Source organism: Pangasianodon hypophthalmus, chromosome 14, assembly GCF_027358585.1.
Source record: "Pangasianodon hypophthalmus isolate fPanHyp1 chromosome 14, fPanHyp1.pri, whole genome shotgun sequence".
Taxonomy (NCBI): Eukaryota; Metazoa; Chordata; class Actinopteri; order Siluriformes; family Pangasiidae; genus Pangasianodon; species Pangasianodon hypophthalmus.
This window is the reverse complement of record NC_069723.1, coordinates 11,250,451-11,266,697: the sequence shown is the minus strand read 5'-3', so window position 1 is coordinate 11,266,697 and position 16,247 is coordinate 11,250,451. Positions and strand designations below refer to the sequence as shown.

The 16,247-nt window shown below is 37.8% G+C and overlaps 1 protein-coding gene across 1 annotated transcript; it reads left to right on the top strand.

The window, feature by feature from the left end:
• Positions 1-338: 338 nt before the first annotated feature.
• On the top strand, positions 339-6,576 carry exo5 (exonuclease 5). The gene is made up of 6 exons (XM_026924944.3): positions 339-621; positions 1,423-1,510; positions 3,598-3,848; positions 3,964-4,068; positions 4,194-4,366; positions 5,693-6,576. The coding sequence occupies exons 1-6, from the start codon at positions 546-548 to the stop codon at positions 6,164-6,166; spliced, it is 1,167 nt and encodes a 388-aa protein (XP_026780745.2). The 5' UTR covers positions 339-545; the 3' UTR covers positions 6,167-6,576.
• Positions 6,577-16,247: the final 9,671 nt, after the last annotated feature.

Here is a 16,247-nt window from a genome sequence, read left to right as displayed (position 1 = left end):
ACATTTTGTTTACACATTCAATAAATGAATGAATAAATAAATAAATAAATAAAAATAAATAAAACAATTAAAACATTAGCTTTTTTCTTAAATCAAACTTTAACAATATAATACTTAAAAGGCAATCAGAAATTCAACAACTAATAAAGTTAATGCGTTACAACAGACTTATAATGATGTTACATCCACTTATAATTAGCACAATTCAATTGCTATAAAATAAAACAAGAACAACAACAAAAAGCTTTATATAATGATTCAGATATACAGACTGTACTTCAGACTCACGGACTTTAAACACACTGAAAACCACATGGGCGTGTCCTATAGTATATGGGCGTGTCTTAAACGGGGATAAGTCCGGACAAGACACGCGCAAATAGTTGAGTAAAAACACTGAAATACGAGGAGGGAGAGATTTACCATATGACATTTCAAACATCACCGTAATGGTGGATTAATATCACATTTTGAGAATTTCTATAGGTGTCCGGTGCATCGCTTATTTTCAAGCGCGTGCGTGATTGTGTCACGTGAACGTGGTCATGGAGCAGGAAGGAGACTGGGACGGCATCAGCGACTCGGAGCTGCTGGAGATCCAGTCCGAGCACTTCTGCAGCGGTAAATACAGCTGGCTCTGTGCGAGTGCAGAGAAGCACACCTTCCACAGCCTGTTAAAAAGCCTTAGTCTACGTGCCTACTGGTGCTGATTCTCATTAATGTACACATCTGCCAATTTGCTGTTGTTATTTATCTAGTTGCTTATTAAACAAGTCACGCAGTGGTTCTGAGGATATTGTGCTGCGCCATGAGTGAATGTTAATAAAGCTGTCTAAACGCAAGATGGTGCTGCTGTACTGTTTTGTAGGACTGATCACATGATCGCTGTTGTGACATCTTAAAAAAAACAACAACAACAAAAAAAAAACCCTGAAAATAAACTAACTTTTTTGTTATTTTATTTGAATCATTTGTAATTATTGTAGGATTGTAATTATATGTATAATCAGCTGTAATTATTGTTATTTAATTTGAATCAGTAGTAATTATTGTTATTTTATTCGAATTAGTTGTAATAATATGTGTAATCAGTTGTAATTATTGTTATTTTTATTTGAATCAGTTGTAATAATATGTGTAATCAGTAGTAATTATTGTTATTTTATTCGAATCAGTTGTAATTATATGTGTAATCAGTTGTAATTATTGTTATTTTTATTTGAATCAGTTGTAATTACTGTACGGATGTCAGCATTGCCCAGATCCTCCCATGCAATACTCACGAGATGCTGCACATCCAAAAAGCTTGTGCTGTTTTCCATGGTTTTAAAATGTATTTAATACAAAGCTTATTTAGTACATTGATATTATTACTACACCTGGTTCAGTTCTTGCCGTATGATTGTGTTTGTAAAATTTCAGAAGAATCCTCTCAGTTACCCAGCTCTAGTGCCACAAGTGGAGACACCCAGAGTAATAGTCCCATCACTTTCACAGCATCACTGCACACGTAAGTCACTAGTCTGCACATGTTTATATATATATATTGAATTTGGGAAGACATTTGGGAAGACATTTTTGCTAAAAGTGTTAATTTCCCCTATATATGGAGATGTATGGATACTTTTGGGACACCCTGTGTGTGTGTATATATACAGAAATTGTATGATTCTGGTGTATTTTTAAAGGAATTATACATCTTACATGACATTTGCTCTTAGAAAGTTATAGACAGCAACATTTGGAGCCTGTAGTGTGTTTTCACACTCAAGTCTGTACCAAGGATTGATTCTCAGTTAGTGGTGGGTACTAGCACAGCAGATTTGTTCTCACACAGGCCAATTTCTTCCCAAACGCAAATAGTTCAAATATATATGTCACTTCTGCTGTGTAAAATGGTTGTTAGTTGTTACATCCCTTTTATTGTTTATACTGATGTTATTTAAATGATATATCATTTATTTAGGGTGGCATGGTGGTGCAGCAGGTAGCATTGCCACCTCACATCTCCAGGTTTCCGGTTTGATCCTGAGCTTGTGTTACTTTCTGTGTGGACATTTGCCTGTTCACCGTGTCTGTGTGTTTTCTCCAGGTTGTCTGGTTTCCTCCCATCTTCCCAAAACATGTCAGTAGGTGGATTGGTTATGCTAAATAACCCCTGGGTGTGAATGTTTGTATGCCCTGTGATAGACTGGAGTCCCATCCAGGGTGTAGATAGGGGATAGGCCAGATCCACACTGACTATGACCAGGATAAAGCAGTTATTGAATATGTTTATTGAATTGTTTATTTATTTAAATAGCCTTTCTTTCTTTTCTGTGTATTATTATTATTATTATTATTATTATTATTATCTACAGACAACAACAATAGCTTTTCCCACCACTGTAAAACGTAAAAATAATGTGAAAAATGTATTATTTGACTTGTGGGAGAGGATTGTATTCACACATGCAGTAACTGTGTTCAATTTAAAAAGATAATTTAACATACACCACCATTTTCATGTGAGCCAGAGACTGGTTCTTTTGGTTGTACTCTAACTTTCATTGCAAATGTAAATTAAAATATGTAAATACAAGTGGAATGCAGAAATGTTATTATCTGTACACTACAAATGGAAAGATTGTTTACCCCACTAGGGTTTTCCAATCCTCTCCTGAGTCTTGTACAGTTCCAAGCTGTCCTTACTGTAAAAGGAGCAGTTTGTAACTTTTAGAGCCCCCTGTTGCCCGTAAGATGAATTGTAAATGCAACAAAATTGCACTTGTACTGCTCAGCCTTCCCTTTCCACATAACTGACCCCACCTCTTTTGAAGAAACTACTTATTACTTATTGCCTTTTAATACTCTGCATGGCAGAGTGGATCTAGGGACGGAGCTAATTTCATGGCTAGAAAAATGTAACCAGGTCTAAAATTGATAAAGTAGCGAGATCTGTTGAATGGCAAATTTCCAAGGTACATTTCAAATTACATGATAAATATACACTCACTGAGCACTTTAAAAAAAACACACAGAAAAAACAGTTCTACTGACAAATGCCTTGTTGATGAGAGAGGTCAGCAGAGAATGGTCAGACTGGTTCGAGCTGACAGAAAGGCTACTAACCCAGATATCCACTCTGTACAATTGTGGTGATCCCAGTCACCGCATCTTTATCTAATAGAAGACTTTTGGGATGTGGTAGAACAATAGATTTGCGGCATGGAAGTGCATCTGACATGAATGTTTCCAACATCTTGTGGTATCCATACCAGTGAATAATTGAGGCTGTTTTGAGAGCCTACCCAGTATTAGTGTAGTGTTCCTAATAAAGTGCTCTGTGACTGTAGGTGTAAAACATTTGGAAAAAGTACTGCACCTTTAACAGATCTGATCCTGACAATGAGCTAATTAACAACCCTGATGTGTTGAGAGAAAAGATAATCATAACCGGCAGTGCAGTCTATCCTCAAGAGCTAACACAATCTTTCTTAATTTACTACAGTTTTACAGTTGGTTGCTGATGCGAGATGCTAACTGAGGAATGGTTCTGCGGTACCCTTCTGTACAGTGCTTGATAAGTATTGTATGTGTCTCTATCCTGACTTGAAGCACTGTGGAGAAGTTAAAGCAGAGTCCTGTTAAAAGAAATGAGGAGACGGGTGTGAAGAGGAAGAGAGATGCTGAGGACAGCCGTATCCCTCCTCTGCGTTTCAGGAAGCTCCACCTGAGCGTCAGCCTGCTGTCTGAACAGACCTGGTGTGAGAAGAAAGTTGTGTATGGCTTCCTGAAACCCCAAATCAGGAGAAAAGAAAAACAGCGAATTGAGTTGCAGACCGGAACTAGCATTCATCTGGCAAGAGGTGAAAAACGACAGTGTTTAGCATAGCTTTTTTTTTGTGGATAATGTATATTTCTGTAATGCGTTGTGTTAGCCTAGTAGTATGTGTTCCATACTGAATATCTGTATTCACACAGAGTTGGAGGTCCATGATGTCGTACCGATTAATATTCAAACCCATGAGGATGCTGTGGCCATTAGTCTGATCAACATGTTACACATGATTCCAAGTTTAGAGTCAGGTAAGTCGAAAGTAAGAAGACGTAATTGCTGTAAAACATGGAATATCAATTTAGATTACTCAAGTTAGATTGCTATCTTGTATGTCCAAATATCTGTTTTTGTGTATGTTTTTATGGGGCTTCAGGGCAGTGTGTGCGTGAGTTTCCAGTGTTCGGTATAGTAGAAGGTGTGTATCTTAAGGGCATCATTGATGAGCTGAGTTATAACCAGAAGGGGGAGCTGGTGTTGAAGGATCTGAAGACTCGCAAGCACGACTCTCTGCCTGGTGCTGCCCAGGCTCTCGGCCATCGCTTTCAGGTGTGTGAAATATTTTCTCTCACACAACCTTTCTTTCTTCTTAAATTGACCTGCCATGCTGTAAATACCATCAGCTCCAACAGAATTATTGTCACCCTTCAAGACAATCAGCAAAGTGATTGTATAAATTAGGTATAAACGTTACACAGGATGATTCAAATTTTCCAGTCGACAAATTTGTGTAACTACTTAGCATTCCTCTATTCTATTTTAAATAATACATTTTTATTCAACACATGCTGTATGTGGCAAAATTGACACCGCTAAAGAATATTTAAGTCCTTGATGAAAATTCAATGCACTTAGTCTCCAGAATCTCTAACTATGAGGTTGCACACATGTAAAATCCATTTGTCATCTGTCAAAAATCTGAGTTTCAACACTAAAGAGACAGATAATTGATATGAATATAAATGAAAAGCAGTTAAATAAAATGAAAGATAATGAAAACCATAAAAAAGTTTCAATAGCCTGGAACAGTTGCCAGGTAGAGGATGCATGAGCATACTGCTTTAATACACAGTGAGAAGAAAAGTGAAGGAGATAAAGAAGAATCCAAAGATTACTGTTTCTGAATTGCACAGTTTAGTTGATTCCTCAGTTTCAAAACCGGCTTTTAGACTCTACCTCCCTAACAACATGCTGTTTGAAAGGGTTGCATGAAAGATGCCATTCCTAAGAGCAGCCTGCTTAACTATAACTGGAATTGTTTGTTGTGGACAGATGAGACCAAAACTGAGCTTGGCCAAGCCCACAATCAGCTTGTTTGGTGAATAAAGAGAACTATAAGAACTATAAGAGAAAGCACCAGAAAAAATATAAAATCTGATGGTGGATCTTTGATGCTTTGGGGCTGTTGTGAAGAATTGATGGCATCATGAATTCCTCTATGTACTAGGACATTTTAGCCAGTGACCTGGTTTATTGTCTCTGGCAGGAGGTTTAGACTTGGCTATAGATGGATCTTTCAGCAATATAATGGCAACAAACATATTTCCAAATCAGTAAACAAAAGGATGCAAAGCCAGCATTTCTCAATGATCATTCCATTGTGGAGATTTGAACTGTTTTGAAATCCTGTGGTCTGATTTGAAGAGGCACAAGAATATAAAATATCATGGAGGAGAGTCCAAGATACATTTACAAGTTAGGCTCAATATTTTTATTGTGTCTAGAGAAGCCACCAATAATTGACGTTCAAATAATTGACATTCAAAATTAGCTGGTTTACTGAAAACCTTCACAGACAGAGACTGCTATCCTGTTGCATTTCTCACACTGCCTATGTTTGCTCTGTTGACCATCTTTTCTGTGTATGTGTGTTAGGTGGGCTTGTATAAGCTTCTCTTTGATGCACTGGTCAGGGGGGAAGTGAAGAAAGAGCACATTCTGGAGCACCTCAAACTCAGAGCCTCCCTGGCTCTTGGAACTGAGGTCATAACTCATGCTGCAAACGTCAGGATAAATGTAGTCACCTTTGGTGAACTCCTGGATGCTTTCCTCCTCACTTTGTCCTGTTCTGATCTGCCATGTGTCGATGTGCTCCAGCTGGAGTACTGTCACCAGGGCTCTAGCAGCTTCATTGGCACTGTGTTGGTTCAGTTTGATGAGTCCCAGCTGAGGGCAGAGCTTCGGGGATTCCTGGAATACTGGAGAGGACTGAGAGAACCCAAGGGGGTGGATATAGAGGAGGCCTGGAAATGCACATTGTGTCCCTATGAGGAGATCTGTGACTGGCGAAAAAACATATCTCAGGTCCCTGAGAGTCTTCACACCAGGAAGAGAGTCAACATGAACTGACATGCAGTTATTTGTTTCGGGCAGCTATGCTAATGGCATTAACCTGTGCCTGTGACTAATTATTATAACTACCTATTTTATTTTTATTGTGAGGTTGAAATCTATCTATCTATCTATCTATCTATTTTTATATATATGTGTGTGCGTGTGTGTGTGTATTTTTAGTAAGTATAATCTGTTAATCTCAAATATCGAAAATTTTTAATTACAATTTTAATGAAAAATATAATGTAGTAATTTTTTTACAAAGATTATTTAAAACATTAATGAGAGAGGCTGTTAAACCAGGTTCATTATTTTAATTTATGTGTGGCATGATCTAACCTTGATCTGAGTAATCATGACAAATAAAGCCAGTCTTATAATAAACACCCTGTAGATTACCGTTCGATTAAAACTTTTGCATCAGATTTTGCCTGCTCTGGTATTGTTTCATGGATCAACACACCTGCCAATGCCAAGCCAATACACATTCAGAGAATCCCAGTGTGAACAGTGTGTGTAAGTACAGTGGATAGAAAAGTCTACACACCCCTGTTAAAATTGCAGGTTTTTGTGATGTGAAAAAATGAAACCAAGAAAGATCGTGTCAGATCGTTTTCCAATTTTATGTGATATAGCATCCAACAAAATTTAAGTGAAAACCAAATAGAAACATTTCAGAGAAAATACTAAAACAATAATAATAATAATAATAATAAAACTAACAGTAACCTGCATAAGTGTGTATAACCCTTAACTAATATTTTGTTAAAGCACTCAGTCTTTTTGGGTAAGAGTCTTCAAACTTAGCATATCTTGATTTGGCAATTTTACTCCACTCTTCCTTGCAAAAATACTCCAGATCTATCAAATTGCAAGGGGATCACCTGTGCACAGCCCTCTTCATGTCATTCCACAGGTTTTTGATAGGATTTAGATCTGGACTCTGACTGGGTCATTCCAATATGCTGATAGTCTTCTTCTGAAGCCATTCCTTTGTTGATTTGGATTTGTGCTTTCAGATGTTATCATGCTGCAAGGTGAAATTTTTCTTCATCTTCAGCTGTCTGACAGAGGCTTGCAGTATTTTTTTTTGCCAAAATAGACTGGTATTTGGAGTTGTCCATGATTTCCTCTATCCTGACTAGAGACCCAGTCCCAGGTGAAGAGAAGCAGCCCCACAGCATGATGCTGTCACCACCATGCTTCACCATGGGTATGGTGTTCTTCGTAGTGCCATACTACTGAGTGTACGATCATTCAGCACTCATTCTTTGGAATCATCAGTAGCACATAACTAGAATCAACTAGCCAGCTAACATTAGTTAGCCGGCTAAATTATAAACTCTAGTTGAAGAAGAAAGGGTTGCTCTGCTGTAATCTCACAGCATGCTGTTGGCACTGGACTGCAGGGTGAATGTACTGTAGGCACCTTCCCTGAGGCTCTGCTAATCTGCTAACTCTAGCTAACTGGCTGAAATACAGTGTAGGGAACAAAACTATCACGACTAGTCACTAAAAGACACAGATTTGTGGATGAGATACACATACTCATAGCAATACAACCAAGTTTGAAGTATAAACTCTTTACTGGGTAACTGGATTTGCCGGGTAAAAACGTCATAGTGAGATAAAAATGAGATAACTATCATTCACTAGCTTCCCACTAAATTAGAAAATAAATAAATCTCTTAACTCTTCAGCAAGAAAAAAGCTGAAATGTCATCACATTTGACTCCTATTCCTTCTTCTTTAATAAAACTCAACTCTCTCATGCTCTCTCTCCCCTGATTGGCTTCCAGCTCTTGCCTGTCACCATGTAGCTGAACTTCTTTCATGCATTTAGTCGGGACACGATGACATCTTATCTGAGCTGCCATATACATACGAATTTCCCACCACTTCTGACCCCTGATACAGTGCTGACTGCGAATTACTATTACAGAATTGTCAGGGCAACTCAGAGCAGATCATGAACATCATATTATTTTAAGTATTTTTCTCCCCAACTCAGTCATGTTTTTCATACACCACTGTAGCTTTAAATAAATTAGTTAAATATTACCACTGATAGTTAAATTACATGTTTGAACCAGCAAAAGATTTCAGAGGGCCTCAGAAGCAAAGTTTTTGAAGCTGGAAGGGGTTGCAAAATGTTTTCTGAAGACTTGGGACTTCTTCATTCCACAGGCAGGAGGATAGTTTACAAACGGAAGAAACTGAGCACCACTGTGCACTACTCCCACTTGGAGTGTACATCCAACAAAGATCAGAGCCAAGACACATATAATCCTCAAGCAAAAGGATCTACAGGTATCTCTGACTGTGTTCATCAGTCTGCTTGGAACATGTTAAGCAGGGAGTTTACTACAGAAGAAAGCACCCCACATTAAAAAGAAAAACACTACTGTCCATTTCAAGTTGCTACAGACCTTGCAGCTCCACAGCAGTACTGATTAACAGTGTACCTCAATGCCACTATCTGTTTATGTATGTGTTTACTGCTCTGAATATACATGTATTTATCTGTTTTTGGATTTAAACCCAAAGTGGGCGTGGTCTAAACGGTAAGGTTTTGTTGATGTTGTTGTTGTTATTGTTGTTTTTTAATTAAATATGAACCCTACCATTATGCCCAGGGAAAACACTGGAAATAAACAGAGAAATGGCAGCACTCTCAGCATGGTCTGCCTCTGACAGTTCCTCAACCTCAGCTTGAGTTTATAATTGGTCTGAATGGACCTTCCCTTGATATTTATGAATTTATCTGGTTCTATTTCACAAAATCCAAACAAACTAGTAGTCTAATTTAAACCACTGTGACCCGGACCGGACCGGGCAGCTTCTAAGGATGAATGAATGAACCTTGTAACTGCATTGAACAGTGCGGCATGTTCGTGGTAATTGAACATGATCTTTGTTTGTCCTGCAAGCTGTAAGTAAAAACCTCCCACTTGTTATGTCACATGGGAATCCCAGTCCAGATGAAAAATTAATTTGTAGCAGTGTTTGTATCTGTTTAAAACACATCATACGTTCATTCCAAATGTAGTTATATTCACTTATATCCTTCTGTAAAGTTTTGTTGACAGATGAAACACAAAATTGAGACCTTTTGGGAAACACACCTAGGGTTATATTTGGAGAAAAGAAAACACTGCATACCAACACCAAAAGTTCACTTAAAATGTGAACACTAGGGAAAAGATTTAAAGGCATGTGTCGGCTTTACTGCTTTAAAGTTGGGGGACCTGTGACCAATGAACTCGATGAATTTTAAGGCATCTGTCTATGAGGTAAAACTGAAATATAATAAACCAGCAACATGAGAATGGCCAAGTCAGAGTGCAGACCTCAATCCCACTGAAACACTGGCAAAATCTGAAGCAGTCCATTCAAGACATCCCAACTATATACAGTACATGTACTAAAACAGCTTTGTATAGTGCAGTGGTTTAAAATAACTCCTTCTTCTGTCTTCAACTTTCCAGTTTCAGTGAGCCTGTGCCCACAGTAGTCTCAGATTCCTGTTCTTGACTGACAGGAGTGGAACATTGTGGTCTTCTGCTGTTTTAGCTCATCCACCTCAATGTGTTATGTATTCTGAGATGGTTTTCTGCTCACCACGGTTAAAGAATGGTTATCTGTGTTATTGTAGACTTCCTGTAAGCTATAAGCAGTCTGGACATTCTCCTCTAACCATTCCCATCAATAAAATGTTTCTGTCCACAGTCATCCAGTGTCACTGGATGTTTTTTTTTTTTTTTTTTTTTTTCACACCATTCTGTATAAATTCTAGAGACTGTTGTGTGTGCAAATCCCAGGAGATCAGCAGTTTCTGAAATACTTAAACCAGCCTGTCTGGCACCAAGAATCATGCCACAGTCAAAGAAACTGAGATCATGTTTTTTCCTCATTCTGATGTTTGATGTGAACATTAGCATTAAGTACTTGATCTGTATCTGTATGATTTTATGCATTGTGCTTCTGCCACATGATTGGTTAATTAGATAATTGTATGAAAGAACAGGTATGGAGGTGTTCCTAATAAAGTAGTCAGTGTATATAATATATGTAGAAGCTCCTGAAAATGATCGTGGAATGAGACAAAGAAATGCTGTTGTGCCTCTTACAAGACCTTCCAGAGGTTTGTCATTCATGCAGAAATTCTGATATTTCGCACTATTGTAAAATTTTACACAATTTCCTACAGTTGCTATATCTTTTCTAATGACTGAAATAATTTTTAAAATAAATCAGTTTCCATATAATGTGTACATTTTGTGACAATGTCATCCATTAGGTGGGGGTATTGGTCTTTTTTTTTATTTTTAAATATAAACTAGACAAAGAAAACACAAATAGGATACTGTGATATGACAAAGCCCATTCCTGCATTGTATAATGACCAAATAAGGACATATAATTCTGTCTGTGCTTCTTGACGAGCTTGTTCTTAAATTGTGTGTGACATTTACTGTTGACAATGAATTCATCTCTGACACTGATTGTTGATGTGGGCAGAAGAAAAGCTGTGTGTTTATTCGCACTTGTAACTGAATCTGCAGTCAGGGCAGTGCTGTGTCATATTGCAGGCCTCGTCCTAATTATTACCAGGACACAGAGGAGCTGAACACATCAGAAACCTGGCAGTAGGCCTGATAGCCTCCCTGTAGGGCACTTATCTCACACGTGTGTGTGTGTGTGTGTGTGTGTGTGTAGTGGAACTCTCTGGATGACAAGGAGCAGAAAAAGCTGAACATAAATCATGGTGTGTGTGTGTGTGTGTATGTGTGTGTGTGTGTGTGTGTTTGAACTGGTGTGTTCTTCAGTGATAGTAGCCAGGTGCTGCGTTTGTTGTTTTAGGAGCCTCAGAGATTCTGTCATATGATGGGAAGATTCGTCTCTCATCTCTCCTGACCCTTAGCCCAATCAGTCACGACCACAAACTAAAAACATTAGTTATTTCTGAAAAACTATGCTGCATAAATATTATTACTTCTAGGGTGTACAGTTACATGCAATGTTTGCATAACCTTTACTTTGAAATTATAAACCCAAGAAGAAAATGCAGATGTGCATAGTCTCAAAATTATGTTTCTGAATATAATAAATGTGGACTAGTATTGCACTCATCTCTAATGACTTTTTTTTTTCCTCTGGACTTTTTTCCAGTTATGTTTGATGGGTATTGTTAGGTATAATCTTAGGTCATTCTTAGGTACTGTGTTTGTGTTTGAATGATGTTTTTTACTGTTGGTAATGGTATCTCTGAACACTTTTTATACCTTTCTCCAGCTGGATTAAGGGTTAGTATTTTCCAGTATTTAGGCCTTGTGAGAGCTGTTTTCAGATCCCATCGACTCTTAACTTGACTACTTACAGCAAACTGCTTGTGATTTTAATGAACCCTTCCTGGTTTACAGTATAGAAGAAGAAAGTAAACATGTGTTAACTATTTTAAGTCATTAGACCTTAATGACTCACAATCAGATTAACCATAGAATGTCAACAGGGCTGCTGACTGGGCTTGCTATAAAGATAACTGCAGGTTTAAACTCAGCTGTTGTAATATAGGTCATGTAACAGGATTTCAGTAGAAGAGATCTGTAGAAACATATAATAAAACACTTTAACAGTCTGTAGTATGGTTTCATGTTTTATGGTACACGATGGCCATGAAATGTAAGTGCAATTTAATTCAGCCTGGACCTAGTAGAAGACTCACATTAATAATAATAAAAAAACACCCTATGGTGCAAGTTTCTTTTTTAATCAGTCTATAAAAGTAACAGCTAGATCCTTCTGACCTCTGCTCCTACTACTGGACTCTGTCCCTCTTTGTGTCCCTTCTCCCTCCAGAGGATGAAGGACATCACTGCTGTTAGGCTGTAATCTGCTGCTTGATAAGTTAAGAGCAATCACTGCACTGTATGTACCTTCCTTTAAGTTAAAGAAAATGCCTGTGCAAACAGAGGGCCATGCAATTCAGGCTCACTAACGAAGTCACTCAGACGCTAATGACCCGTTCATCCAGGCTCCATAAAAGCTCTCCTGCTCACCACTAAACACTCCACAAACACTTGCTCACCTGGCACATGGAGGAACCGGCCATCTGTAATGGCCTCCACTGATTCACACAATGTCCTCCTCGCTGAGGCCATTAAGCTCACTTACTGCCTATAAAGCTGCTGAGAGAAGGAAATGTGTCCTCCTCATATTTATCTACAGGGAAAAGGAATGTGTGGCAAAAGTAAGAACATGAGCAGAGGGAACAGCTTGAACAATACTTAATGTCACTAGGAATTAACTATATAAAATCAGGAAATTTGAACTATTGCTATCCTCATGGGAGATTTGTTGAATTTGGATGACGTAGTTTTGGGCTATTATTTGTTATATTAATCCCAGTTGGTGAATCATTCATTTGGTTTACAACAGCAATATTTTCTTAAGTCCTTTGGCAAAATGTAATGAACACAAGGGAACACAAGAGAATAAATATCTAGGTAAAAACCTGCATGACCTAAGTCCCTGTAACGGGAAATTAAAAAACAACCCTGATATATCACTGAGCTGGTAAACTGATTGTGGAGTTGACCTTATTATGTTGACATTGATTATGAATAAGGTAATGCTAGACCTCCACCCTGGTGTGTTTGGAGACCTCTACACTATCCAGACATGGGGAAACTGAGACCCATAAGCTATCAAGCCTAAACTGGAAAAATGCCCTGACTGGGGGTCTGCCAGGGAACCACAGCCTCGACATGATTTCAGCATCAACATCAGTCTGGTGGTGGAAATCCAAGACACTCATGTCTGGTAATTAGATATGTTCCAATATGCCAAAAAACATTGAGCACATTGTCATCTGTAACCCTTCAAGGCCTAATGCATCACCATCAACACAGCAAGTACATAAACCAAAACTTTTTAAATTTTACATGCATTTAAAATTTCAGAATGCCTCAAACTCCATGTTAAACTGAAGAAGAGGAAGAATGTTAGTTATTATTTCATGAAACATATAATGGATAAAAACTTGTGCAAATATACACTAGAGACTTCCAATCACTTTTATTAATACATAAAATGTTTTATTGTTCTTGTTTTTCACAGTTTCATAACTGTTGGAAGTGAAAAGCTGAGTGTGTGCTGAATCACACCTAACCATATTGAGGACCACCATATTGTAATTTATCACCAAGATATAGTGAAAAGCATAATATACTGTATATTCATAGTGTGTGTGTGTGTGTGTGTGTGTGTGAAAGAGAGAGAGAGAGAAGAGTGTTTGAATCAATATAGTATGCAAAATTATGTGATTGGATGAGTACTGAAGACCAAGAAGCTATCACATAGGGACAAAGTATCAATCTGGAAAAGTATCAATCAGGGTTTTTTAAAACAATATTCCAAAGATTGAACATCCCATCAAACACCATTAAATCCATTATTAAAACATGGAAAGAAAATCAGGAAACCAGGTAAAGCAGGGATTAAATAACCATAATTCCAATTAAGTCAATCTTGGTTCCAGGTTGTAACACTACAAAATATGGAAAAGTTCAGAGGTGTGAATACTTATGCAAGCCACAGTCGGTTTAAGCTTAGGCCATATATACCTAAAGGAAGTAGATTTTACCATGTACATGAAAATATGTGACCTCAAAATTTGGTTACAGCTCTTATTATATCTCTCAGGTGACAGACTGGATTCATAGACGTGCATGCATTTGGCTATGTAAATTTGGATATGTCAGTGACTGGAGAATACAATGGCTGATTTTAAGATCAGAGATACAGGTTGAAGTGTATACATACATGGATTATATGTATGTGTAGCTATGTATCATAGACACATCATAAATGGCTGAAATACCTCAAACTAAACAGGAAAACTCACAGAAAACAAGAAAACTATATGCTTGGATTAGGTAAAGAAAATAGATACTATTAGGATGTTATACCAGGCTTTCTGAGATGTTTGTTAAAGGTTCCCAGGGGCTTTGTGGTACATGCTGTGTGGAAATAAGGACATTTTTTTTTCTCGGAAAAGCAGAGAACTATGTTTCTAATTTAAGGGAGAGAATGAAGTTTCTGCAATAAATCACCAGTCTTATTGCCAATTAGTGAAGGCAAAAGCAGTACAAATTAAAGGGGAAATTACAGCAGAGGATCCTACTGCTCATGGTACACTAAGCAAAAGCTAAATTTCCATTTCTACTGTATGTGTGTGTGCATTATTGTGTGTATTATTGTCGGACAACATAGAGAGGGGGCAAGATCCTTCTGTATCTCCGACCTCTTTCTCTATCTTTCTCTCTCTCACACACACACACACACACACATTTACAAAGAACATTTCTTCCTGGAGAGATAGGGATTCATTAGCTATTTTTAGCATAATGTAAGTCTGCTCTCTTTGTGAAAGGCAGAGTGCACCTGGCCATTAAGGAAATGTACCAAGAAAATGTAATTTCTGAATGAATAAAAACAGCAAGAACAGAATCATTTAGAGTATTAAGGTGTCATTTCTTGCTCTGATTCTTCTCTGCTGAAAAGCACCTTCCTTTCAGAGCAACAATGTCAATAATGTATTGGCAGAACTACAATGTGGAAAGTTTTCTCAGGCTCGTGATCCAAGAAGACAACATGTGGATGGCTTACAATACGTTTGAATAGGAATTAATCTCTGTACTGTTTAATAATCAAAATGTCTTTTTTAAGCAAGACATATCAGCTAGGGTGTCTGTATAGTCATTTATTATTTATTAGTAGTACTCATGTCCGTGTCCCTGAATTTCCCGGGTCATGTAAACATATGTGTCTCCACATAGAACAGAGGCCATTTGCTATGAAGGACTCCTACAGAGCTCAAGCAAGCTTCGCTGACAGCACTTAAGAGCTATTTCCTTTAATGACAGCATGCATCCGTGACAGCCCTCAAACAATTACAATCATGATTGTATGTGCTATCCTTCAGTCAGATAGTACCTGTGAAAGGAACAAAACAAGCCAGGAGAAGCGTCATCACCCAGCTGGAATTACTGGAAAGGCCTTGTGTGGTTGAATAAACTCAATGTTCTTTTCTTTTGTAATAAAGATCCTAACACAAAGGCATCGATTTTTTTCCAGTTTGTGCTCTTTATATGATGATGTTCCTCAAGCGGTTGTGTGCACATGGTGTATCTCTGGTGTGTTGATGGTGATGTGGCCTTTATGAGATGCTCTCTTGCAGTGTGGGGGCTGCAGGTGGGGATGACAGGTTGACATTTATAGTCAAAAACAGGAAGTTGTGAATGCGTGTGTGGTGGAGCATAGCGTGCTCTTGTACCATATGCGTATGTGGAGGAAGATTAGTGGCCTAAGGCACAATGGTTCATTTAACATGCATAAGGGCTTTCTACAAAAAAAACAAAGTTACCTGGTGTCTAAAGCAGTGATGCCAATTAGCTCCTTTGTTAATCCTTGTTAAGCCTTTTACACCAGCCGTGTGCAGAATCTATTTTCCACCTGCTGTGTGTGGTATGCTAATGGTGTTTAGCTTAAAAGATGAAAAAATGCAATATTGATGGTGTTCAGTAAATACAGTTCAAACGTTCTACCAGTTCCAGTAAAGAAGGAGTGCAAATATCATTGTTAATACACTTTAATAATATTAAGTAAGGAATAAAACACAATGGGGCATAGATATAGAAAAATAATCAAGGACAGGGTGATGTGACCTGATGCAAAGCAGAGTTACTGTTACCAATGAAGTTAGTTATTTTCCTATCACAGCATGTACTGACATGTTTTATTCCTCAACAATTTGCCAACACTAAAAATAGTAACAATTTTGTTTTTTAAAGAATGACACATTGCACTTTTATCTGTTTATAGTTACGTTTAATGTTGTGGAAAGTCTGCAGATACAGTTGTTCTCTGACCAGCCTCTCTTTGTTCTCTGTTTCAACAAAAAATGTTGCTTCTCATTTAACCAAAACTCTCTGTCCTGAAGACTTTCTCATGTCAGAAAACTTAAAGAAACATGCTTACCTCTGATTCCTTCTAAAAATGAGAGTCTCCTTACAGAAAACCTCACCAAATCAAC

Coding starts and splice junctions, on each gene's coding strand:
- exo5 (XM_026924944.3), top strand. CDS start 546: ATGGAGCAGGAAGGAGACTGGGACGGCATCAGCGACTCGGAGCTGCTG. Junction 3,849..3,963: donor TAGCATTCATCTGGCAAGAG/GTGAAAAACGAC, acceptor GTATTCACACAG/AGTTGGAGGTCCATGATGTC. Junction 4,069..4,193: donor GATTCCAAGTTTAGAGTCAG/GTAAGTCGAAAG, acceptor ATGGGGCTTCAG/GGCAGTGTGTGCGTGAGTTT.